General features: G+C 37.8%; 1 protein-coding gene across 1 annotated transcript; it reads right to left on the bottom strand.

The window, feature by feature from the left end:
- Nucleotides 1–664: 664 nt before the first annotated feature.
- slc13a3 (solute carrier family 13 member 3) lies at nucleotides 665–22,376 on the bottom strand. The gene is made up of 13 exons (XM_056237499.1): nucleotides 22,037–22,376; nucleotides 17,369–17,634; nucleotides 15,997–16,160; nucleotides 15,586–15,649; nucleotides 14,221–14,400; nucleotides 11,346–11,471; nucleotides 10,799–10,891; nucleotides 10,595–10,699; nucleotides 4,233–4,330; nucleotides 2,134–2,246; nucleotides 1,756–1,917; nucleotides 1,151–1,288; nucleotides 665–1,058 (listed from the first exon to the last, which is right to left on the bottom strand). The coding sequence occupies exons 1-13, from the start codon at nucleotides 22,142–22,144 to the stop codon at nucleotides 882–884; spliced, it is 1,794 nt and encodes a 597-aa protein (XP_056093474.1). The 5' UTR covers nucleotides 22,145–22,376; the 3' UTR covers nucleotides 665–881.
- Between the last annotated feature and the right edge of the window lie 444 nt (nucleotides 22,377–22,820).

Here is a 22,820-nt window from a genome sequence, read left to right as displayed (position 1 = left end):
TTACAAAAGAAAAGTTTATTCAAGTGTACTATTAGTATACTTCTTTTAACTAAAAATAAGATAGTATACTTTGTCTTTTTATGTACTTCTATTATTATATTTGGCCTATACCGGTTCTCGATCTTTTGATCGAGATATACTTAAAAGTTTAATTAAGTATTCTAAGTATACCTTGTAGTTGTTTACTCTTTTGATTGAGGAGTAAATACTATATATATTATTTTTCCACATAGTTTTATATACTGTCTTATAAACATACATTGTTTGAAAATATTGATTTATAAAGAAAACAGATGTGTTCCTAATTCTGAGTATGTGAACTTTTGTGCAGTCCACTGGTAGTGTACGTAGGAATTTACTTCAAGTACAGTTAAAAGTATATTTCAAGTATAAAAATTACCTAAATAGGAACATAGTACTATATTTAAAGTGCAAAAATAATATATAAATAGTAAACTATAAGTTTGATGTTAAGTTCACTTAAATAAAACTTACAGGTATACTTGCAGTGTAAAACTACTAAACTAGTTGTTTACTGAGAGTATACTTCAAAATGTGCTTTCATAAACTAAAAAATGTGCTACAAATATTTAACTATCAGTATATCTATAAGTTCACTTGTTGTATAGTTGCAGTACAAACAAAAAACGTTCTTGTGAACTAGTTGTGTACTCAAAGTTTACTACTGATACACTTAAAGTAAACATTAAAGTGTACTTTTATATAGGCCTACTAAAAAGTGGGCCAATTTAGTCCCACATAGTATTGAAATAGTACACTTACAAGTATACTACTAGTACATTGATATTACTTAAAGTATAGCTAAAATTAACTTGAAGTATAATTATTTTTGTAAGGGTGTCCATCTCTGTAGTTGTTCTCTAGCCTGTCATATTCATAGCTGATACAGTATGTGTAGCCACAGTTGCAGAGGAAGCATTCAAAGGTCTTGCCCAATCAGGGTACACATGTAGATTGAACATTTGAAGACCCCATGTGTTCATGGCAAGAGACACGCACAGAATTCCTAGGATGTTCATCACAAACCCTGTCTTCACCTGTAAACATCACACATCTTATTTTGCAACTGAAAACAAAATCTGTGAATAATGATAATGATTTTAATGTGTTTTTGTAGTTGTCTTCTTACCATATCCTTGACCATCAGATGTCCGGAGGCAAATGCAATTGAGTTAGGAGGTGTGGACACTGGAAGCATGAAAGCGTAAGAACAACCAGTCGTTGCTGGAATCATGAAGTACAGTGGGTTGACTTTCACACGGATGGCCTGAAAATAAAGTATTTGGTTGATGTAATGTCACAATGTAATACTACAGTATATATAGTACTACAGTACAGTATCAAATTCATCACAATTTGGCATCATATATGTTTGGGTTAGTAAGATGCATCTTTTATTGCATTTCTTAATTATTTTATTTAACAAGGATGCATTAAATTGACCAAAAGTAAAGTTTAACTGTTTTAAACTGAAATCAGTATATTATAATGAATTTGAAGGATCATGTCACACTGAAGACTGAAATAATGATGTTGAAAATTTAGTTTTGCCATCACATGAATAATTTACATTGTAAAATATATTAAAATAGAAAATAAATTTAATAATTTAGGATAATATTTCTGTTTTTGCTGTTTTTTTTATCAAATATTATATACTGTATACATACATAGTGTAAATCACACATAGCAACAAACTGGTAACACAAAGTTGTGCTTTAAGTTTGTCTGTACCAGTTCAGCGATGACAGGGAGAAAGATGATGATGGTGGCCGTGTTACTGGCAAATTCAGTGAAGCAGGCGATGAAGGCTGTGATGAGCATTACTGCGACTGCGGGAGGGACCTGGGCGAGAGGCTGCAAGTGGTTTCCTATCCATACTGCTAACCCCGACTCCTATTGCCAAAAAAAGTTCTTCATTGTTTAGGTCAAGAGAAGGTTGTTTTGTTCAGATATTTACATTTGTTCTAATTTCAACATTGCCTTTCAGTGAATTATCAACAACACAACTGCATTAGAAGAACCTTTTATGCGTTAATTACAATTTGAACTTTTAGCCATGTAATGTCATGTTCCAGCTTGTAAATCAGTGAAAAGCAGATAATGAGGTACCTCACAGCCTTTGGCCATTGCAAATCCACCACCCAACAGCAAAATAATATTCCATGGCACACACTCTTGAGCTCTTCTCCATGACAACAGGGGCACATATGGAGTATTTGAGGCTGGAGACAAAGATAGAAATTCTAATGACCACAAGCCGACTGACGATCTCTGCCACCGATCAAATGAAATGTTTACTGTATATGTTTAAAACTACATTGATTTTAAGACAGTTAAATTCTACAACTTGCTCAACATTCACAACCTCTGTGTGTTTGATTTCTGAATTGGATTACATCTTTTGAACTGCACAAGGAAAGAAAATTGATTGCAGCATCTGACAGCAGATTAAATAAAGACATTATGCTCATCCTCAAGATGGTAATGTGGACTCCAGAATGTCTGATGGTTGCCACTTTTCACAGCCTTAAATATAAAATGCAGCCTATGACCAACAGAGGGTTTTATACAAGTATGTTTTAAACAGCATATTTACTTCTTACTATACAGAGAATAATAAATCACAATATTCATGTTTTACATCTGGTGTAAAATTAACTTGAAGTACAAAGTAGTACTATGCTGAATCAACCTCTAAAGTTCAGCACAAAAATCTATTATAGGTAAACAACAGGGAACATGTTGAATGTGCTCAGCCAAAAAATATGACGTTACAAAACACTTTACAAATTCACACTTCAGACGGCGAATGAACAGAAAGCCATAGAAGACATCTCACATCTCAGCAAAGCCGGTGACAATAATAAGGCTACAGGTTTTTTCTGTTGCTCAACTGGCCAAGCAATAACAAGGTCATTGGGTTCAGTTCAGTTTACAAGAAAACTAGTGCAAAGATAAAATGTAAACATTGAATGTAACTTGCTCTGGATAACAGCCTCTGGCAAATGTATAAATGTACAATTTACAATGCTGTTCCACCTCCAGAAACAGATTAAAGTTGCACAAATACATATATGTTTTTCATTTGAGCACACACAATTTATCACTTAAAGCAGCACTCAGTAAGAATTCCGTTTTTGTCAAACAGCGACCCCTAGAGTCGCTGTGGAGCACTTGTACTGTCGTGAATAGCACTCACGCAGAGATGGCTCGCACTCAGGGCCGGATCCCCTCCCCCTGTACACCGGTACCTGTTCAGTAGGATGGACGCTGTAACGAGTGGAAATAAGGTATGGCCCCTTTAAGAGCTGCGCGCGCCCAACACCACATGTATACGGCGCCTGGTTATTTCTGTTTGATGCTCATTTTATCAGATCTGTTTTTTTGCCGTAAAGCAATTCGTTACCTCGCGAGACCTGATATCACACGATACTTCCTAACACTCAGGCCGGCGGCTCGCCGGCCCAAAGTTGCAAGGGTGGTTTTGCGGCTCACAGGCACCAGGGGGGTGCGAGACGACCACCATTGAACACGAAATCAGTAATATAAACATTACAATGACTCCAAAGCTGTTCGGTTAAGGTAAAAAAGTTACTTAGTTCACCTTTAACTCAAATGTATTATTTTACAGAACTTTTAATAAGCCAACTAGATTTTAGAAGCAACCAGCCACTAAAAATATGCAACTAGAGAGGGATTTGTTTTGCAAAGTGGATTATTGAAAACAAGAAAACTGATTTCCCAAATATAGACTATAGAAATGTACACATTGTAAAAAACACGTAATAACTTGGGAGATTTGTGTGAGATTAATATAATCTCTCGGCACACAGCTCTCTGTTGGATCTCTCTAGACTCACTAATCTAAATCATTAACATTCCTCGTCTTATTCAACATTAACCACACTCACACGTTTTCTAGAAACCTTTTTGACTGGCAGAATAAACTGTGCAACTGGAAAGTTACTGAGATAACTGAATGTAGTGACGATGTTTGTGCCTGCTAAAAATTCACAACAGAAAACAGGGTCTCAATTTACTAAATTCAAGCCAAATATAAACCTATTATGTCTTAGGGGCATGATGTATTATATAAATATTAATAATATTGATTGATTGCTGAGTTTCCTCAATATAAAGTTTATAATTTCATAGTCCAAGCTCAATCTCTGTTGACAAAACAGAAAATCAATAAACCACCCACTGACCTCTTGAATCAAACCACCACCGAACAGATGGACGCTGGGATGGAAAGAAAAAAAGGATGGAGATGATGATGACTCCAGTAACAGCGTCAGATACATAGCTGAAGGGAAATAAACACACAGACATTCAGGGAGAAGCAGTTATCATTCCGTGTTGCTTATTTCAAGCTTCAATTAGCAACATTGGAGCAAAGTGAAATTATTCAGTGTGACCTTCAGATACATAAGCTTTTCTGTTTTGAAATGTTCTACTGAGAATTAAGTCATGGACCACTGATGCTATAACTATTAGGGTGAATACTTACTGACTGCACCTTAAAGCTACACACTGTGTAGTGTTTAAGTATTTTATTAGCTAAAATCAATGTCTTTATTCATAAATATTTCCTCATTGGTGTAAAATTACCTCTGCCAATGATCTGACTTGTAAGCGAAGAATTTATTATCTTTAAAGCTGCAGTCCGGCGTTTTTCCTCTTTGTCGCCATCTCTGTTCGAAATCTGCAATTGCAGTCATTCGCGGAATTATCAACTTTACGTGAGTTGTACTTCAACACCCTCGACACGGCACAGCGTGGATGAATACAATGTTTGAGGAGAACGTGCGGCTGTTAGTCGCCGCGCCGATGTGGATACTGGCATTCAGAATCACAGATTATTCTTTTTGGATGTATGACCAACAGAAGAATTTTCACCGGAAAATGTCATCTGAACAAGTAAGAAACATCCACTTTTGTTCTGGTTCTGACATTGCAGTAAATCGCGCTGATTAAATCTAACAATCGCTTATAAGTTATCCCATCACGCAAAACCGTGCAAATTATACTTTGTTCTCAATTTGTTAATGTTAACAACGTAAGCATTGCGTGACTACATATGTATCCTTGTTCTCTTTCATAGGTTCACTCAACGCTGCGGAAAGCGCAGTGGGATATTCTCTGAATGTGCCGATTGTCTGAAGCCTTATAGAATCACGCCAATTCATTGGCTGATGGCGTCCGCGCGATATGGCTCCGCCCCGACGCTCTTACGTCGCATCATTTCATATTCGCGCGCGCGCCATCTGCTCCTCAGATTTCTCTACCTTCAGAACGAAGCGGTCATGTTGCCCTTCGCACATGATTTTTCTGAGCTACATCTAAGGATTAATCTCGGCGCTTCTGCGACTGTTCAAGCGGAACTCTGTTTCTCCTTACGGTGAAGTTGCCATGGATTACAGACGCTGTACTCCGCCATGTGCTCGTTACATTGCTAACGACGACCCACACAGTAAGTGCGTTAAGTGTTTGGGTTTTTCACATGCACGTGAGGCAGTTATAGGATCGTCTAAATGCAAATTCTGTGAAAATTTGTTGCTCAAAACCCTCAAATCGCGGCTCACGGTCTTTGAGAGGGAATCATTCGTCTCCCCCTGTCGCGCTCCCGAGGCCTCTCGAGGATCTGCGACATGGGGTTCGGATGTAGAGCTTGAGGATGTGGAGTTCGAGCAGACGAGCCCCGCTCTTTCTCTCCCTCCCTCCCCTCTGCACGCGCGAGGCATGCCAGTCGAATTTTCACACGATTATTTGCGCCCCAGCCCGGGAGCACGCGACGCGGTTTCTTTCGGGCTGGAGGATATACTTTTTACCGAGGCTTCCGACTCCGAGGATTTCGGGCCTACTCTCGCCGACGAGGTTATCCCGCCGAGCGGCCAGGAAGCGCGGCCTACTGCGGCCTACGCTGAGCTCGTTGACGTGCTTTCGCGCGCTACGGAGAAGCTCACTATTGATTGGCCCGACGAGCCACGTGAGTCTCAGTCGTCGAAACTTGACGAAAGGCTTCTCAGTGGCCCTAATTCTAGGCCTCAACGGAGGAAGCTGCCATTTTTCAGTGATCTGCATCATGAGATCTCCAGATCCTGGAAGCAGCCTTTCTCTTCGCGCCTCACTAATGCGGCTGCTGCTGATTTTAGCAAACCTGGTAGGCTCTGTGGAACAGGGCTATTCCGCCATTCCGGAGATTGAGGAAACTTTAGCCGACCATCTTGCTCCGTCGTCTGCGCCATCCTGGAAGTCGCGCCCCCTCCTCCCTTCTAAAGCATGTAGGACTACTTCCTCTCTCATTGGGAAATCCTACATGGCGGCTGGGCAGGCAGGCATGACCCTGCACACTATGGCCATTCTTCAGGCCTACCAGGCGGACGTCCTGAAGGAAAGTCCAAACGAAGTCTTGAGCATTTTACAGCGGGTGAATCTCCAGTTGTCACTGGTGATTGTCGTTTGAACCTTTCTGGATCCGCCATCAAATTGATAAGTTTAATTATATCAAGTGCTGTGAGAAAAGGCTATCTCCACCTCCAGCATCCTCACACCACGCAATATAGCCCACTAGCCAAGACTCCTTCTTTATGTGTACAGATGTGACGTAATGACACAAAGACATGCTCGAATCTCCAGCGGAAATCCAACAGTACAACTGGAATTAAAAACATTATTACAAGCTTACCGCTTTGAATCGAGCTAAGGCAAGCAGATAGTTTTGAACACTGGCTGGTTATGTATTTTCTCAAATATGTATTTTGGGTAATTTTTAACCCAAAAAAAGCTACGGACTGCAGCTTTAATTACATGGGACGGGTAAGTCCATGGAGGCTTTCATGTCATTCTGCCATCTTGAAAAACTATAATAGCAGAGAGGGACAAAACGCACTAGCCTACCTAAACGCGTTTCCACAACGCGTTTTCATTCAGAGCCAGCGTCACGTGAGTGAAACGGAGATCAGTGAGAGGCGCTTGTCACTTCCCCGGCCAATTTGAAAGTCTGCACTGCAGGATCATACTTATGCCGAGCCACCGGACAAGGAATCCTCGTCGCCAAAAAAGCAACAAAAAAAAAAAAAATACATTTAAAAGGAAACGTGACCGGCGAATTAAAAAAACGAGGGTAAATATCGGGATATATTTTCCCAGGTGGAAAGAGCTAATGAAGGAGAAAGACTTTGAAAGGGACGCTGAAGTTGCCTGCTTTCTTCTCGACAGGTAAGTCAATGTTATGGTCTAAATTACAAGCTTTTTTTCATTGCTTGGTTGTGTAATTCATTATATATAGTATAGGCAGCATACTAGTAGAAGATGTATAGTTAAACTCGATGAAGTGCTATTGGAAGACATGTTGTCATGGCTTCTTGATAACGGCTACCGTAGTAGCAACACGCATTTGAAAAAGCGAGGCGCTAGAGAGTTTGAAAGCAAAATACAATTTCACCTAGATGGGAGAAATTCCTACACTGTGTACCTGTGTACTGTTACCTGCTATACTAGCTTCATATTGGCTGCATCAAACAGGGATGATCATTGATCATCAAATGTTCATTGTGGATTATAAAAAGACAATTATATAATTACAGACAGCATGAATTCTTCCTTTAACAAATGAATAACCAACCTCCAAATAAATGTCTTATAGTTTTAAGTATTTTAAAATAGAAAAGAAAATATGATATGCTGTCAAATGTCGAAAACAATTTTACAGACAAGACATAATGCCAACAGCAATCTTGATTTCACATCTCAGCACATTAATATGAATCACTGAATCAATGTAATTGCCATAACCCAGCTAATTGCTCATGTTTAGAAACAGCGTGCACTGCTTTCAGTCATAATTCCTCTCATATACAGTAGGTGTTGAATAACGAGTGCACACATTATTATGTTCTCTCTGTTTCTATTTCTCTTTAAGTTGTGGGTTTATCTTAAGTCTTAACTATAGGGATGACTCAAGATGAACTTACATCCTGCAGATAGAGAAAGGTTAGCTCAGTGGAGGGAGCAGATCAACTGGTCCATATTTTTGAACCTCTCTGTCAAAGTGCATTAGTGTGATGGACCACGAAAGAAAAAAAAACAGTGTAGACTATAGTGTCTATAAACAAGTGTAAACCTGCTTAAACATTACAGAAAATGTATGTGTGTGTGTGGATGTGTGTGTGTGTATATATATATATATATATATATATACACACTCACCGGCCACTTTATTAGGTACCCCATGCTAGTAACGGGTTGGACCCCCTTTTGCCTTCAGAACTGCCTCAATTCTTCGTGGCATAGATTCAACAAGGTGCTGGAAGCATTCCTCAGGGAGTTTGGTCCATATTGACATGATGGCATCACACAGTTGCCGCAGATTTGTCGGCTGCACATCCATGATGCGAATCTCCCGTTCCACCACATCCCAAAGATGCTCTATTGGGTTGAGATCTGGTGACTGTGGAGGCCATTTTAGTACAGTGAACTCATTGTCATGTTCAAGAAACCAATTTGAAATGATTAGAGCTTTGTGACATGGTGGAAGTAGCCATCAGAGGATGGGTACATGGTGGCCATAAAGGGATGGACATGGTCAGAAACAATGCTCAGGTAGGCCGTGGCATTTAAACGATGCCCAATTGGCACTAAGGGGCCTAAAGTGTGCCAGGAAAACATCCCCCACACCATTACACCACCACCACCAGCCTGCACAGTGGTAACAAGGCATGATGGTTCCATGTTCTCATTCTGTTTACGCCAAATTCTGACTCTAACATCTGAATGTCTCAACAGAAATCGAGACTCATCAGACCAGGCAACATTTTTCCAGTCTTCAACTGTTCAATTTTGGTGAGCTCTTGCAAATTGTAGCCTCTTTTTCCTATTTGTAGTGGAGATGAGTGGTACCCGGTGGAGTCTTCTGCTGTTGTAGCCCATCCGCCTCAAGGTTGTGCGTGTTGTGGCTTCACAAATGCTTTGCTGCATACCTCGGTTGTAACGAGTGGTTATTTCAGTCACTGTTGCCCTTCTATCAGCACGAACTAGTCTGGCCATTCTCCTCTGACCTCTGGCATCAACAAGGCATTTCCGCCCACAGAACTGCCGCTCACTGGATGTTTTTTCTTTTTCGGACCATTCTCTGTAAACCCTAGAGATGGTTGTGCGTGAAAATCCCAGTAGATTAGCAGTTTCTGAAATACTCAGACCAGCCCTTCTGGCACCAACAATCATGCCACGTTCAAAGTCACTCAAATCACCTTTCTTCCCCATACTGATGCTCGGTTTGAACTGCAGGAGATTGTCTTGACCATGTCTACATGCCTAAATGCACTGAGTTGCCGCCATGTGATTGGCTGCTTAGAAATTAAGTGTTAACGAGCAGTTGGACAGGTGTACCTAATAAAGTGGCCGGTGAGTGTATATATGCAATTAGGAGTTACTGCTTTAATTTATCTTTTTTTTTTAAATACAAATAAATAAAATATATATAAAATAGTGCTGTTTATATTAGTCAATCATTGAAATAAGATTGACTAATATAAACAGCACAATTTATTTTCTATATTTTAGAATTAATTATTTTTCCAAATTAAGACAATTAAAGCAGTAACTCCTAATTGCATTAATTTTTCATCATGAACAATAAACCAAATCCTAATGGCACAGGTAGCACACATTAAATGCATTTGACCTTTACATAATGCAGGATGGAATAAATATGTTTAATATGTCTAAATGAAATGTATTAGATAATAAATTATGACAACCAGCATTCAAACATTGTCTCAATTTAGGTGACAGTAGACATATTTATAATGATTATTAGTTTGGCAAATTATGTTGTTTAAAGAATGACATGTTATTAAGCTGTTTGTATTAATGGTCTTAAAAACTGAAGGGGAAAATAGTCCCTCAGGAATTTTACATGTTTTAGTCATAGAATTTTTAAAAGGATATCTTTGAGGGTCAGCCTATTCAAAACCTATGAACAGACACCCTATAAAACCTGAAAAGCGTTATTCTAAAAACCCATTTGTATATGACTTTAACAAAATGCTTACATATGGTTCATGCTTTTACCTGATAGTTTCAGAATATTACAGTTTTGATATTGCATTCACCTTACATGCATCTCCATGTTAAAATGTGACACTCAAAATACGTAATGCAAAAGCAAATATACCTGCCCAGTGCAGAGTAATGACATCCAAATCATCATCCAATAATGAACTAATTGCTGTTGTTTCTGTATTTATAATTTTTTTCTCATATAGACTTTTGTTGAGAGAGTATAATAGTGAATTATTGGATTATGATTTGGATGTCATTTCTCTCACCTGTGCATGATTATCGTTTCTATTTATGCTGTTGTCCATCTTGTAAGAAATAATACCTTTACAAAGGCTACTTGTGCCAAAATGCAAATGTGCTTAAGAGAGTGTGCAGTTATATTTTTTGCATTAAGTTTTCCCTTTTAATTTGCACTTCTTAAGGTGTGCGTTTGCTTTGCTTTTCTTTTGACTCATAATGAGTCCATAATTTTTCAGTGCCTGCCTGTCACTGAGACGTGTCTTACCCTTTGGTGAAGAAAACCGACCATCCTGTTACAAACTTCGGATCTCGCGTGAACAGAAGGATGGCAAAAATAATGAAGAAGAAAGCGATAGATCCTTCTGCAAACCTAGGAGAGGGGAAGAATATATTTTAATTTAATTCATGTCAGAAAGCACAACAGAGGGAAGTACAAGTGTTTGGTGTGTTAAAATGCTCCACAACCTACTTTATTGGGCCCAGTTTCTTATAGTCCTCATCAATAACAGCTTGTGCTTTTGCTTCTGCGGCTGCCCGTTCATCATGTTTGCTAATGCAAAGTCTGTGTAGAAAAAAACAGGCAGTAGTAGATGTACATGAGTATGGCACGTCGGTTTTCAAACTAGGGGGCCCAAGAGAGTACTACGGGGTCTGTGGACAAGTTGTGGACAAACATGTTAAAATATATATTAAACTGAGTCATTTAACTAAAATAAAATAAATAGATACATCTAACAGTACAGTACTATAATTAATATTGGGAAAAAACATAATAATGTAATGTAATAGAAATAATAATATAGTATTTTACACAATAATAATAATATTTTACACATTCATAATATTAATTTTAATTTATAAATTGGGTCTTTATACATACAAATATATAGCTGCCTTGCAATTTTAGGATGGGGTCCCTTGCATGTGGATGATCATATTTTTGGGTTAAAAAGCCCTAATATACAGTACAGTGGTATACACGTGTGTCATTTTCTACGTTTAGACTGCGTATTTACCGTGTGTTGATCCCGCCATAGAGGAAAGCAATCCAGATCCAGCCCAGAAAAAGGAAGAGGAGCATGAGTGGGAAAGCGAAGACAAACCATGAGCCGAAGTTTATGAGGTCACATTCAGGGAAGTAGCTACAGACACAAACATGCAGGACACTGCAATTAGTTTGACTGTTTTTTGCTCCGCCCATGAAAATAGTTTTAACTATTTTCCCACAGACCCCTTAGTACTCCCTTGGGGCCCTCTGGGGGTCCCCGGAAGCCATAGCAGAATCGCTAGTATCCGAGAAACATGCAGGTGTTTCGTTCCTGAATTAATCACTTTCATTTTCGAATGACTCGTTTAAGTAAATGATTCAATGACTCACTCATAAAGGCGGCCACCTACTGGCATATCAAAGTAACCTGCAGAAAGAGTCGCTGAAAAAAACATCACTAATGTGCTATACTTAGCGTTTATAAGTAGGCCTTTATACACTTTATATATAAATTATATAAATCGTTTTTGCTTCACTTTTTGTCCTTATCACAACTTTAAGATAAGGCTGTCTAGAGAACATGAAAACAGGAGTTTTAATTAGCTAGATATTCAGTGTCATTTTTAAACTAAGGAGGAATAATTGAGTGTCAGCTGTTTTGTATCTATGTATTAAGTGCTGTCTTGATCGATCTTTTCTTACAGAGCCAGATTCATTTTAATTTTTTAATTCTAATTCATTCTAATAAATTTTTCATTTAAAGGCCAAAGCAGAAGTAAAAAATGGTGATCATATCAGCTGTAAAGCGTGATTTTGTGTAACCTTAGCTCTTCTTTTGTCTCTCCTTTTTGTCTAGTCATTATGAGACATGTTCTTAGCCGATTAAACATTAGTGATGAAATATGGTAAATGATTGGAGGCTGTAGCCAAATGAGTTACTGCATTACATTCACAAAACCTAATCTAATCACATGCAAGAAACTAAAACAAATATACACTGCATTAATCTCTCAGTAAGTAAGTTTCCATTTGAGATACTGTATACAGCTCACCTTAAGGCTTTTTAACAGAGAATCTATCGCTTAACATGATAAAGGTTGAACCACAACACTGCATTGTTTTTATTTCAACAAAACAGTACCTTTGATCTCTCACTTCATGACAGAGTTTATATGTAAGCCAAAGGACAGTCAGTTCAGTTTGAGGTCTTCATGCTTATCCAGCCAATCAGTTAAAGGAAGAAAAGTTAAATGTCTATTTCGTATAATCTGATTCTAGACTCACAATTTTGGTTTACAATCCATCATTTACATGCAAGTCATGAACAAGCTCAACAGCTGCAATAAACTACATCCACTAAACTAGCTCTCAGTCTTTCCCCACAGCAGGTGCTACACTTTCAGATCTTTATGCCCTGATGGCAGCACATTTAGACTCTTTAGCTACGTTTTATGAAGATACCACAAAATCTGGAAATCCCCCCTTAAACCTATTTGAATAAATAGAATAATTTTGAAAAAAAGTTATGACAATGACGAAGAACTGGAAGATTCTGTACTATTTCTTAGGTTACTTGGGTAAATCTGTGACATTGATCATGTGTACACCTTTGTAGAAAAGGGCAAACCAAAGCACACAAGATGTTCTTTGACCATTCTCAAATCATAGTAGGTAAGATGGATTCTTAGGTTTTTCACGAAATTTTATAGTACTGGTATTTTGCATCAAATGAGAACATTTCTAAATATAAGCACCTTCACTTGTGGTCTCTAAATTCTTGAACCCATCTATTTTTAAAAGTTCCTTTATGAACATTGCAGATTTGATCCTAGAATAATTTAATTTAATTTAATTTAATTTAATGAAAAGACCACAAATATGTTAATTAAAATGTTCTCAATTTGATCTAAAAGGCTAATAGTGTCACATCTCATGGTTAATTCAAATGTTCTCAATTTGATATAAAAGGCTAATAGTGTCACATCTCATGCAATGTCTTTGCTTGCTACTAAAGTACAATTACCCTGGAAACTCAAATCATTTGTCTTGCCTTGGAAAACTGAAGCTGGGATTTCGGCCATCTCAAACTCTGTGGTGATCCTGAGTGGAAACCAAACTATGTTCCATTCTGGCTTGTTGTTGGTGACCTAATTACTTGGATAAACAGCTTTTTCAAAGGTACGTGGAACCCAAAATTCTTGTTGTGTGTCACATAATAATCCTCATATGAAGGCAGACTACAAGAAACACTAGAGTAAAAGTAAGCCAAGAAAATAAACCGACAAATGAAGTCCATTTAGTGGCACTGAGAAATGTATTCATATTAGTGTTAATTAAAGCTAATGCACTCATTTGGATAGCGCTGATAAACTGTAAACTGAAGCCTGGCCTGAATAAAGAGTCTCATCTTTGACATTGTTTCATTAAGAGAGTTAATGGAGATGACTGCAGATAATAACTGAAGGGGGACACTATAGTGTCTTCCAGCACTGATATTGAAAAAATCATATATCCATTGCATTGTCAAAAGACTAATTTTCTGCCAATTAAGTATTTTAGTGCTGGACATATTCATTATGACATTTCCATAACTACACAAAATAACCACAACTCTTCCATGAGCACTTATAGTAGTTTTTCTTGTTATTCTTTTACTGTTCTTTCACTGTGCCACTGTGTCTAGCCTGCATGTGCTCTTCAAAGCAATTTGGAACTTTGTATTGCAGCACTTTTTTTCATGAGCACTTTTCACTTTTAAGTTGAATTGCTCATGTTGTATTTCTCGTCTGCAAGTCAACTTGAATATAAGCATCTGGTAAATGAATATATAAATGAATAAAAGAATGCAATGCAAAACTATTACTATGGTAATTTACCATGGCATCCCTGGAAAAATGGTATACCTCTTGAGCTGACCCACCAGGATCAGGTTGGGGGCTGTGCCAGTGAGGGTTGCAGTTCCTCCAATGCTTGCAGCATAAGGTATACAAATCAGAAATCCTTTCCACACTTTCACCTGGTATTCCGACTCTCTTCTGACCACTTCCAGATTCGTTTGCTCTGATCTGTCTGTCCAGTCAGGTCTGTGAGGTTACAGAGGAGACTGAATCTCTTAGTAATGACTCAGACTTTAATATTTAAGGTTATGAACGGATGATCTAACAAGTTTTCACATTCACGTGAGAACATTTATAAGCTTAAAAACTCCAGACTATCATTACACTAATTGTGTTGCTGCAATAACTGCAAGTCACATTATACTGATGATGTTGAACTTTTAATGGTAAATTTATTTCAGTCATTACAACTCTTGTAATAGTTTTAGCATGTTATTGAATATGGCAATGTTAATGTATTTGGCCATGGCAGACTAAATCGAAGCGTGCATAATACACAAATCTATATAGATCAGTGGCATCAAACTGCCAAAGTCATGTGATTTCAGTAGTTTGCTGTGATCTCTTTGTACCCATTAACTAGTGTCTATATGATTTTTACCTGATCTCAGATCAGTTTGATACATTTGTAGACATTTAATGACATGATAAATAAAATAAAAATGAAGAGTTGTAGTTAAGTCTCTTACTGGTCTGATTAACCAAGCTCTACATAAAACAAACAAAACAAGCCCTTCAATTTAATAAAATAAAATAAACATATTATAGAGACACATCATATTTAGTGGTATTAGATTATTTGTTAATTACACCTACAATAAAACATTTGGAGTTGGTTTGTAAAAGGTGCTTTTATGGATATCTGGGCTGGGTTTCATTGCATTTACACTGTTCTGACCAGCAAGGTTCACCCGTGTGTGGAGTTTTGAGCACGAATCATTGTGCGAAGCAATTGGTTGAATTAATTAAAAGTTTTGAAACACTTCGTTTCTCCCATCACTACTGCTAATAGACGCACAGACATGCAAAATATGCTGCTACTCCATAAATAGAAACACATAATTGCTGTAGCAGATCTAAACAGGTGGAGCTAGGGGAGGTGGAAGATTTCAGAGGAACTCTGGTAGCAAGCTTAAGGACTAGCCTACAGCAAACACTGAACCAGACTATTTAAATTGTTAAAAATGTAAATGATCAGCAGAGGCCAATCAGCTTGTGCCATGAAGTAATGATGTAATTGCTTGCAGATTGCATGTAAAGGACCTATCAGACTGCGCCCTCTAGAGTTTCATGACTGAACTAGATATCAAATCGTCAAGTTCTTGTGTTTGATTGTTCAAAGAAAGTCACAAATGAATTATTCTCACTTACCTGTCATCTGTGGTTAGTATCTGTTTTTCAAAAGGAAGCACATGCATCTTCACCTGAGAATCACCTGCAATGGAATGTTTTATTATTATAACTTAGAATAAAATAATAAAAAATATTTATTTTCTAAATAAAAGTAGGCTTCTGAGTATTTTTAAACATTAAAGAAATCTTGACTGACAAAAAAAAAAAGAAGCTTTGTTCAGTTCAAAGGTCTCCATTCAGGTTGTAGGGCCTATATCATGTTGTCATGTGTGCCTTCACAAATAATACAATAAATATTCTCAGACCAAATAAATCTAAATAGTATGCTGATGTCATGATTACATTCAATAAAAAAAATAATAAGGAGGACTTTCATTTCCTAATTAGCTTGCAACACACAGAATATGAATTTCTCCCCACTCTACCAACCCTCTGGGTCCCGCTTGACCTTGCAGTTCTCTTTTAGAGTCTCCAGATTTCCAAACAGACTTTCCAGTATGGCGTTAGCAATGGGCAGCATCATGGCTGTTGTGGCTGTATTACTCAACCACATTGACAGGAAAGAGGAAGTGATCATCATGCCTAAAATCAGCCTGGATAGGAAAGAAAGACAAGTAGAGTCACACCTAATATATGATTACGCAACCATTCCTACAATAATTAGTGCAATAAAATGTGACCACACAGTACACACTGTGTAGATAGTAAAACTGTGTCAAATGGTGAAGCTTAAAAGTAATTTTATTGCCTATAAAACTGACAGTAGAATTTATATTCTATCAAAACTACTTTTCTGTCTGCACATACTGTCCAATAAATAAAGATAAACAACTCCACAATCAATAAAGTATACAAAATATGTTATGTATCAGAACATTGTCAAAAGAATATCACGCTGTGGAATACTATAATTTATCCGCAGAAACACATTCAGTATTAAATTACATGTTTTACTTTTTTCTTTCAGTTTTTGTGTCTGAGAAAACTTATGTGGGATGAGAAAAGCTATAAAAATAAGCAGAAATACTTTTACTTTTGTTGCATTGTTTTCCTATTTATCAAATGTTGTACCGACTAATAGAATTGATTTCTGACACAGATATTTGAGTAAATGACCAGATTTTATATTTGAGTAAAAGATCAAATTTCCCTGTTTACCATCTACAATTGCTAAAACTTAAAGACAACCTATTATGCGCTATTTTGTTTTTAGGGTCAACTAGAATAGGTTTTAATGCTTGAATGTAAAAAAAAAAAAAAAAAAAACATTATTGTTCTCATATTACATTGTTTCAGAACCTCTTTCCCCAGTCTGTCTGTAACACCAGGAGCTGCGATTCTCAAAAGCATCATAAGCCTAAGGAGATCGCAGAATCATTGGCACCAATGGTCTCCACGATCAACCAACAGTAGCACACAATGCTTTTTAAAAAACGCACCCCTGTTTAGTTCCTTTTTCTAAGCCCCTCATTTTGAAAAGCGCATTGTGCTCTCATTGGTCGGCTGGATTAGTGTGTTGCGATTGGTCAACCACTTTGAATTTTAACACAATACTTGGGCAGGAATTATTTAAATGAGGAATATTGTGACGTGTACGTTCCTGGAAGAAAACTCAAGACTACAATCGAGGTGGTTCAGGGAGTTAAGAATCAGTACTTATATAAAAAATAACTTCCTTTGGAGTGGGCTTTGTAACTTATAGACCTTTTTCATGCTCGAACAGCAACATTATACACTAAATAAAGTTTAAAATGTAAAAAAAAAGCGTAATAGGTAATATTTAAGATAGAATCTTTCTCACCAGGCAGGTTTCACTCCTACAATCTTCAGCACCTTGAGGGCTATACGGCGATGGAGACCCCACTCCTCTATAGCAGATGCCATCACTAAACCACTCAGGAACAGGAAGTTAGTCTCCAGGAAGTACTGTGGACAGACCTTCCAAGAAGGCAGGATTCCCATGGTGGGGAAGAGGCACACAGGAAGCATGGCAGTCACCGCCAGCGGGAGCGCTTCGGTACACCAGTACACTGCCATCAGAAGCACCACATACAAACATTTGCCCTCCTGGACAAAGAAACAGATGGATGTGTAAATGTAGGGATGAGTTAATAAGGATTACTGTGACTGCATGGAAATTCATTTTCTGTAGGCAAGCAGATGTATGTGCAAATATTCCTCAGCAAATTTTTACTAGACACATTTTCAGAGCAGAGAGCAGCACTTCAATTTTAAAGTCCTTGTAAAGTCCTCAAATTATTTTCAACTTTTATCAAAGTCCAAAGACGTTTAGGCATTTTTGTATGCCTAGGTGTTCAAATAATTTTGGGGCAACCAAAAAAATATATACATTCTATAATTTAAACATGAATGACTTTCCTCTGTGAAGTCAAAATGAAAGAAATCAATTTGAGAAATATCTCACTGTTTTTTTTGCAATGAAATCTTGTCACTAGAGCAGTACCTTTAAAGGGTTAGTTCACCCAAAAATGAAAATTCTGTCATTAATTACTCACCCTCATGTCATTCCAAACCTGTAAGACCTTCTTTCATCTTTGGAACACAAATTTAGGTATTTTTGAAGAAATCCGAGAGCTTTCTGAACCCCCATAGACTGCAACATAATGGGCTCTATGCACGGCGGTATTTCCGGTGAAGGTCTAAGGATGCTGGATTACTTCCGCCGATCGTAGAGTCCAATGCTATACCGAGAATTTATATTGGTTTATACTCTATTGCTATATTAAAGAAACGTTAGTCACAAAAACAGACAAAACAGACACCCCTCGTTTTGTTTATGCTTCTTTGTTTATTATATTAAATAAACATAACTATATATAAAATTACAACTAAACGTATTAAAGTGTCGTTTCAAAGACGAGAGGACAGTAAATTTTGAAGACTCTGCCATAATCCCGTTTTCCTCGGTTTTCCTCCGCTTTAAATCTCCCCAACCGGAAACATAAGAGCATCCTTGCATCAAACGCGGAAGTTATGCGTGCATATGGCCCATTGCCACTTTCAAGGCCCAGAAAGGTAGCAAAGACATCGTTAAAATAGACCATGTGAGTACACTAGGGCTGTAACGATACACCAAACCCACGATTCGGTTCGTATCAAAAAATATACTTTTATTAAATAACATTTGAAAAACCTACAGGTAGCCTAAATCTTTTATAAATATTTGTGAGTCTTCATTTTCTTTTGTTTGCCTACTCCAGTTCTTGTTAAAACTCACTAGATATGTTTATTCTGTGCATTTTGGGCACTTTTTGTGTGAAATCATACTTATTTCGTCCATCAAAAGCGTGTTTTCACTTTAATTGAGCGTGAGCAGCGCAGCAAAAATAGACTCAGCGCCGAAACCCCCGCTTCACTGATGCTCACGCGACGCTCCTGCTTGACGCTCACGTGCTGCTCCTGCTCCCGGTGTGAATGCACTCATTGATTAACATCAAAGCCCGTCTACGGAAAGCCTGGCCACTCCCTATTAAGTCCTATTGAACCGAATTTTGGTTGTAGTTCCACCAGAGTTCCACTGGGGGCGATTGTCCGAGTGCAAAATGAATGGGAGTCTATGTGGCTAGACAGCTAAATTTGTCTCTTTCACCTGATTGCCATTGAGAAATCTCAGATTTAAATGTAGGTTTTGCAAGTTCAACATGGGTTATAGGTCGAAAGTTGAATGAACGAGTATGTCCTTTCGATTTCTTACAGGTTGAGTTGTTGTTGCCCATAACACGCTAGCATTCTGCTAATGGACACTGATTGGTTAGTGAAGGACTGATTACGACCAGAGACACCGCTTGATGGCATTGTGGCATCCAAAGCGGGACCAGAATGTTAAGGCGGACTTAACTCTTCTAGCACGTGTATTTACCTGTGTCAGCTGTGTTGTCGATGCCTCGAGAGAAAGGAAAGTGCAGAGCGCGAAAGCACCAAAGTGACTGAAGGATTGCCGTAAAGCAGTATCTCTGGTCGTACGATGTGTATGACGTCATTGACATTTTAAAAGACTTTTTAAAGCAAATAAGTGACTCTAAAAAATCTAACACCCAGTAATCTGTAATTTCTTTGCATCTCCTTTCGAAAACAACATTCAAATTACTAGACAAAAAATTATATCCTGAGAAAAGTGGATTTTGAGGGGTATATCTCCATAGACCTCCATTCATTCTGCACTCATCCTATGAGCACCCTCATATGGAACCAGAGTGGAACTGCAACCAGTTCAGAACCCGGAAGTTTACTGAGAGAGTGAAAGTTCTCCCCATATTAGACATTCTCTGTTAACATTCATGCTGGAAAAAAATAAGCCGGTGCGCTGACGCTTGCGGTGTAAAATGGCCGTTACAGGTAAAATTAAAAAATTTATCGTCAACTAGTTTTTGTGGTGTAGGTCTACGTATTTTATAATGTTAACTTCAAATAATACTAATAGTAATTTAAAGATGTGGTAGCATTGGATCTGGATGTGAAAGATAACTGGGAGTTGGAGGTGTGTCGCGATACACAGGTTCGTGGATCTGAGTGTCGCGATATCGGTTTCATAATCGCATATCGTTACAGTCCTAGACTACAGTGGTTCAACCTTAATTTTATGAAGCGACAAGAATACTTTTTTGTGCAAAAAAAAAAAAAACGACTTTATTCAACAATATCTTCTCTTCCGTGTCTCTGACGCTGTTCATGTGAGCACCACAATGCATGCATGTGATTTTGTCGCAGGAGCCGGCCAATACTGAGCTGGCGATCTGACGTAGAACCCGGAAAAGACTGGCATATAGGGCTGCAACAAACGATTATTTTGATAATCGATTAATCTAACGATTATTAGAACGATTAATCGACTAATCGTCGATTATTTCGCAGACTAATCAGTAAGTTTGGAACGATTATTCAGCTTTTCCAATTAGTTAAAACATTGAGTTATACATATTCTAACTATAATATAAAAAAAGAAAATCACTTCAGCTTTTGAAATAGTTGTTTTAATGAACTTTGAGCCAACTAAACAGGTCATTCTCTTTAAGTTTTCAGATTTCGGTCCAACTCAAATCACACACAAATGCTCTCTAAGCATTGTTTAATAGGCCCACTGCTTTTCTTAGAACTGAAACAGAAAAAGGGACATTTACTTCAGGACACAAAGAATGGTAAAATATTAATCTGCAAACAATTTTTATAATTATAAAATTTCAATCTTTTTTTACATGACAATTGAGCTGACAGAGACGTTCTCATTCCCTTTTAATTTATAGTATGATAAAGTGACTGCCGTGATATTCTTCCTATATCATAGGAAGGATATAACATCTCGTTTTGTAAGTCTTCATGATTATTGAACAAAATACAGGCAAGTGATAAGACTATAATAATACCTAATATACTAATAGTGTTACAATAATAAAAACAGCCCTGACTCCTAAGCTCGATCAAGCTTTATTCTATACAAAATAAGTCATCACATTACTGTAATTATATTACTATTGATAATATTATTACTATTATTAGTAGTATTATTGCATTCTCTAATAAAGAGAGATTTGCCGCTGGTGGTTAGTTAGCTCCAGCTGGAGAACACTCACTTCTCACCGGCTCCTCTTTTGCCGGGATGTTTCCTCTTGCACCCCAACATTGCACACGACAGCATTCTTGATTTGAAGTTTTGTGAAACTTTCCCAAACCTAAACCTTGCTAGTTCGGATTCGTTTGCACTGTCATAATTCGCGCTGTTTTCTCTTCTACCGCAATAGCATTTGTAAGGGCTGCACTACACTCTAGCGCTACAGCGCCGTAGCGGTCAAATCGCGGGATTGCAGGCCCTTACATTAGGTCACGTGAGATCAAACGACTACTCGACAACAAAGATATTTGTCGACAAATTTTAATTGTCGACGTTGTCGACAACGTCGACTAATCGTTGCAGCCCTACATGGAAGAGAAGAAATTGTTGAATAAAGTTGTTTTTGTTTTGTTTTTCGCACAAAAAGTATTCCCGTTGCTTCATAAAATCAAGGTTGAACCACTGTAGTCACATGGACTATTTAACAATGTCATATCTTTCTGGGTCTTGAAAGTGGTGATGACGTTGGTTGCAGTCATATTGCTACGCTAAGAAACTAATATGCACTTTTTAGGTGTAAAAAAAGTACAAAGATGTAATTTTAAGGGTAGGCCTACTGCCCCAGTGACAAGCTATTGTACCCCTAAATATACCATTTTTGAAAGTTTGGAACAACATAAGCTTGAGATTTTACATTTTGGGGTCAACTATCCCTTTAAGAAACAGATGCTCATGCTTTTTTTCGTCTACTGATAGAAAATAATATTTTCTGAAATAGGTCAATATCATATTGACACTATTTTAAACAACTGTGTGACAATTATTCTGCTGTAACGCATAATTAACAATCCTCTGTGTTCAAAGGGCCATAGCAGAAGGTGACTGATTTTAACAACTCTTTACCTTTGGTGGCACAACGAAGAGCAGCGGGAGCAGCAGTAGCGGGACGAGTATCAGAATGAGCTGTTTGCGCGCGCACCAGAGCTTCCTGGAAAACTTTGCAGAGTCCATTGCGGCATAAAACCGTTTTTCCTTTCCTTCTCTTTGCACTGGGACAGGCTGAGGTTCTGGCGCTTGGTCTCCAACTTTATTACTTTTGCTTTATTATTTTTTAGCACAGCGGGAGAAGATTAACTATTGGCTTACTCGTTAACTCCCTTAAAGACCCCTCGACTTTAGCCTTGAGTCGGTCTACAGAGCCAAGAAAGATGAGGAGCAAAGTGTTCTGCTTCACACAGACTACAAAGAGAGAGTAAGCATTAAATGTATACTACTCTGTGTGAACTGAAGAAGTGTTTGTAAAGCTTAGCAGTGTCAGTGTGTGACAGCTCAAGGGTTACGGTTATATCCCGCGTGCTGATAATTATTTTGACCTCACGTGTTTCTTGAGATGTTTGCTGTAGGCTAATGCAAAGTCATTATACTTTTGAATACCAGTATTATTAAGATATTTGTATATTGGTTTCCACATAGTTAGTTATAATAGTAGGCTGCATATAAATCAGATTATATAGGCTATTAGTTTTGGTAATACTCAAAATAATCCCTAATTGGTCTCTTATATTTGTGGTTTGCTTTGCTATTGCTTGACTGTAATGTATGGTACACTGTGCCTGTGTGCCATGAATTTAAAATATGCCAACGGCATTTCAGATGTTATGCGATGGCATTTTAGTCTGTGCCTGTA

Source organism: Rhinichthys klamathensis, unplaced genomic scaffold (assembly GCF_029890125.1).
Source record: "Rhinichthys klamathensis goyatoka isolate OS25496 unplaced genomic scaffold, OSU_Roscu_1.1 h1tg000487l_1, whole genome shotgun sequence".
Lineage (NCBI taxonomy): Eukaryota > Metazoa > Chordata > Actinopteri > Cypriniformes > Leuciscidae > Rhinichthys > Rhinichthys klamathensis.
Note: the sequence above shows the minus strand (reverse complement) of the source record. Positions and strands in the feature narration are given on the sequence as shown.